Genomic DNA, 4,739 nt, shown 5'->3' with positions numbered 1-4,739 from the left:
ATGACGACTCTTACCTAAAGGCACAACAGCCTCCTTTCAGTTCCAGAGTTAGGTATAATTTTGGAATTATGTCCTTCTCTACTTTAACATTGCTTGTTTATTTACTTTATAGCTATTTTTATATAATAATTATCATTACCTTAGCTACACACAAGAACAAGCATTTCATAAATAAGATTCAAAGACAAAGTCTGTCCACTACAGCTCCACAGTAAAACTGAATTCTGTGAGGTAACTACCTGGCAGTGATTTGCCATTTTATGGAGTGCCTCTGACAGAGCACAACTGACAGATGAAAGTTAAAGTGGTCTCTTGGAGTAAACACATTGGAAAGCTTTGAGTTTGTCTAAATTAAATGGAGGGGGTTCTTATCTGAGAGCCAACAAGCATTATGCTTTCTGGACCCTGTGGTTTGTCAGCGATCCTCACAGGTGAGCTCACACTGGGCGAGTGTGCACAATGGGCACTGCCCACTCTCCAACCTGACTCACACATTATTTTGTTAGTAGTCAAAACTAAATTTAGCACTGGTTTATAATACCTAGTTAGCTCATCCATGAGCCCTCTGTTCATCATTTCTACCTTTGAATTTTTAAGGATCAGGATGAGAAGCTGATATTTATTCAACTTCAATGAGATAACATTGGTGATAAAACTACATTTAAACCTTTGTAGGCAAGCTTTGCTCCTGCTGGATTCTTATTAAGTAAGAGCCTGCTGACTCCTTCTTAGTATCCTGCACTCAACTGATCTTTTTGTAGTTTTTTTTTTTGTTTTTTGTTTTTTTTTGTTATATATTTAATTGTCATCAAGCTAAAGTGACACTATGAGGGGAAACCCATACTGTTAAACAGTTTAGAACTTAAAGACTGACAATAAAACACTTGATTATTATGAGAATATATCCAAGTGGGCACTAGAAATATTAAGGGAGAAGACATGAGTGATTAGAAAAGGCTCATTCTGATACTGAAATACTTTTACATGTTTTCTCAAACTTTTTTAATTTTTGCTAGTGAGGGCTCAGTAGAGTTAGGACTCGACCTCAAAAAATCAAACCTAGACAATAGCACCACCTTGTGTTACAAGAGTGTTACAGGATTAAGACTCAAATTTTAGTCTGCAAGAAGAAGAGAGAATATGACAAACTGAATTCTCTGTTTTTGTATATGGCATATGTGTGAACTTAACAAAAATAAGGGAGAATTCTAACTCGTTTGATTATATTACATTATCAATTCAATGTTTATGTCTCTGTCATATAATTTTACGAACTGTGAGGAGACAACTCTAGCTATCCCTTATCAGAATCAGAATCAGCTTTATTGGCCAGGTGTGTCTGACACATGAGGAATTTGGCTCTTGTACATCAGCTCTCAATGTGTATGTACATATCCCATTGAAAGGGGCAAGTAAACAGTAAACCAGCATAAGGCTGTGTAATATAACAAAAATAGGCAGTATTAACAAGCAACAGAAAGTGCAAACAATGCAGAATAAGCAGCATGGACAGACAACGAAGGAATGTTCTTTGAAATGAGATAAATAGGGATTAAAATAGAGTGCTTAAAACGGAGTATTAGAGACCTGTATGAGTCTCTTATGATGAAGATATTTATTTTAATTTTTAGATATAAGAATAAATAAAGTTGTTACATTAACTAATATAATAAACTATATTGCTTAAATACTTCAATGAACATTTCTATCAGTGCTAACAAATTGCACATCCTCTCAGAAGAGGGGAAGATAACTGAAAACAGTATTAATATACAGTATAATGAGCACAATGACGATGATATTGTGGTCAGATTCATGACGGCTGCATATATTTCTCCATACAATGCCTTAAAATGAAAGAACCTTTTCTAAGGTTGTAAAAAGTTCCTTATTCTTCTCGTAGCCTTTGTTTCTCTTCCCAGGCCGTCTACTTCATCTGCCTCACTGCACTTCTCTCTTGGATGCAGGAAGACATAGTACCACACTAGACTTACCAGCCCCAGCACTGAGCCTACAATGATTAAACCACAGACTGTCAGCAAAAATCTGTCTGTCTGCAACTCTGGCTTCAGAAAAGCCAGCAATAATAGAGCCATATTATTTATAAAAGTATGGCAACTGTAATAGATGATCATAGGTACTTTCGTGTCCTGTCCTTTCACATTGAAAAAAGTGAATGTGAGGATGACTCCTGTCACTGCCCTGTAGAGCAGCTCAAGGTATTTGGATGAGCAGAAGTTGGTCTGAAGCAATTGTGTCCAGATCATCCCCAACAAACAGAGGATGATGAGAGCTATTATGCTGTAGATGTTCAGTATCAGGAGGAGGCTGTAGCTGAGAATATGGCTGGTGATGGTGCAGAGTTTGTAGAGGAGGTAGACTGCAGTGGGGATGCCAGGCGGCATCTCCTTGATATGGGGCAGAGATCTGCGCAAGCAGCGGCGATAGTCCACCAGGGCCCAGGCAGTGTTAGAGAGGGAGAAAGCCATGGATACATCTAAAAGAAATGAACAGGCTGCTATAGTATATATATGCGCTAAAAGAAATGAACAGGCTGCTATAGTGCTACTTCATATGCAGAAAATGTGATAGTATGTCAATTTCTGCATGTACTTACATTGCATGACTGAGTCCTCATCTCGGCCCTGCACTATGTATAGCTGTAGAAGAAGCTGGGGAACGCTCTCCAGGAAAACCTCAAACAGTTTGAGCATGCTCAGATCAGTAGCCAGGCTAAACAGACTGGGGTGCGTGTGCACATGCACATCCCTGCTCTCTTCCAGTGTATGAGACTTTTTTGTTGTCCAAACCACTTTGGAACCTTTGTTCAGCAGATGATAATACCTAGCAACAAGTCAAACATAACATTACTACGCAACATTTTTCATCACTTGCTGCTGCAGAGACGATGAAGAATTTGTAAGGTGTTATCCCAGCATCATGCAATGTAGCTTACATGCAGCTCAAGTTATTTTGCACATATAACAGCAAGAGTCGCTGTTCTTAAGCTGCAGCACTCTTATCACAGTCAATCGCTTGCATCACTATTGCTCATTTCATACCTGATGAAAATGCCAACACCTAAGACGTGCAGGAGGGTAAGTCCACCTTTGGATATTCCCGATATCTGTTCCTGTGGTTTTAGCAGATCCTCCTTTATGTCATCCCAGTACCAGGCACAGCTGAAGATTTGGGTCACCAGTAGTCCAGCCAGAACAAACAATATGGTCAGGCCGGTCCAGACCCATTGTTTCTCTTGAAAATACATCAAAGCCAAACTAATGTCTGTGTAGATGTCCGCAACATACAAGAAGAGTCCAGCAAAGGTCAATAACCACCGCAGTCTTGTAAACTGAATGTCTGGGTTACGCATTTTGTTGTCACGCTGTAAAACACGATACAGAGATTTAGTGAAATCACTCATGGTTTTTCATTGGCTCAATATAAACATGTAAGTTTAGTTTAGGTAACCTAAGTCATTTTTTAAGGCAGCAAGTTAGCATGTAGTTCTAAATTGAACCAACTCTAAATAATTCACAATGGAATGAAAAGTTCCACTTTGTACTGGAGGTAGAAATGTTGTTCATACTGTTTTGCATTGAAGTTTTTGAAAAAAACCTGCTTTGGACAGTTTCACTTTGGACCTTGGTATTTCATGTGCCATTTGATCCTACCTGCAAAAGCAATACAATGTGAAAAAATATGAGCATTTTGAAAAAGACAGCATTCATAAACCTTAAATATTTTTGCATGACCAAATACTTTAAAAGCAGCTTCTCTTAAGACTGGTAATGTTTTGTGACATGACTGCAGTCAGCTACTGCATCATCCTGCACTTTGACCTGTCATGAACACTTAATTATATAAAGCTGATAAATGGCCTGCTTACTAAATATAAAATGATAAAATACACATTTAGAACTCTTACATAACATAGATTTTTCTTGTTTCTCACAGAATGGCATTTTAAGACATATTTACTAATAAAAAGAATAGTAAAATCTATTAACATACTCTAGCTTCAATGTCATTTTTAACTGTTAATGAGATGACATTAGATGATTAAGATTACTGACAACATTTAAGGCCAAACTATTCAAAGGAGCACACTGTCAAAAGGATGTTTACATTATCTTCAGTTCAATAAAATGAAGCGATAGCTGTGTTAATATATTATGCTAAGCTCAGGTACCAATCCCAAATGGATCATGTGACAGGCCTTAAATTATACAAGTATCAGGACAGGTCATCCTACAAAGGTGATCTTTGTAGGTAGTTACAGTAAAACACAAACACACAGTAAATGAACTTACCAAATTATGTTGTCCATGGTAGACAGCAGTGACGGCTGCCACAGAAGCAAGCTCTTCTATACATGGCTCTTTCTCTTTCTCTTTCTTTGAAACAAGTGGCAGTATGCTCCACCTCACTCTAAATATAATCAAGGGGGGGGAATGTGATTACATAATAGATCTGCGTGCCTGTGTGCATGTGGGTGTGTCCATGAGTGACTGGGTGACAGTTTAAGCCTTCCTATGCCTGGCTACATCCCTGGCCATGAAGAAAAATGCATCTTTTACAGTAATTACTGTGAACACAGAGGACAGGATTGGTGATGTGACACTTGCACAATGTTTTTTCTATAATTGAAGTACTTACAGTAAGTGCGGAAGCAGCCTTATCAGCAATCAGAAACTAATTAGTTTTATATGACAGTCATAATTTTGACAAACTTATAA

General features: G+C 38.0%; 1 protein-coding gene across 1 annotated transcript; it reads right to left on the bottom strand.

Annotated features, from left to right (window-relative positions):
* Nucleotides 1–1,722: 1,722 nt before the first annotated feature.
* On the bottom strand, nt 1,723–4,386 carry xkr9 (XK, Kell blood group complex subunit-related family, member 9). Its single transcript, XM_020600045.1, has 5 exons — nt 4,314–4,386; nt 3,590–3,674; nt 3,063–3,385; nt 2,618–2,844; nt 1,723–2,497 (listed from the first exon to the last, which is right to left on the bottom strand). Exons 2-5 carry the CDS (start codon nt 3,662–3,664, stop codon nt 1,869–1,871), a joined length of 1,254 nt encoding a protein of 417 aa, XP_020455701.1. The 5' UTR covers nt 3,665–3,674; nt 4,314–4,386; the 3' UTR covers nt 1,723–1,868.
* Nucleotides 4,387–4,739: the final 353 nt, after the last annotated feature.

The sequence above is a fragment of the Monopterus albus genome, unplaced genomic scaffold, assembly GCF_001952655.1.
Source record: "Monopterus albus unplaced genomic scaffold, M_albus_1.0 scaffold44.1, whole genome shotgun sequence".
In the NCBI taxonomy this organism is placed as follows: domain Eukaryota; kingdom Metazoa; phylum Chordata; class Actinopteri; order Synbranchiformes; family Synbranchidae; genus Monopterus; species Monopterus albus.
This window is presented reverse-complemented; position numbering and strand designations above follow the sequence as displayed.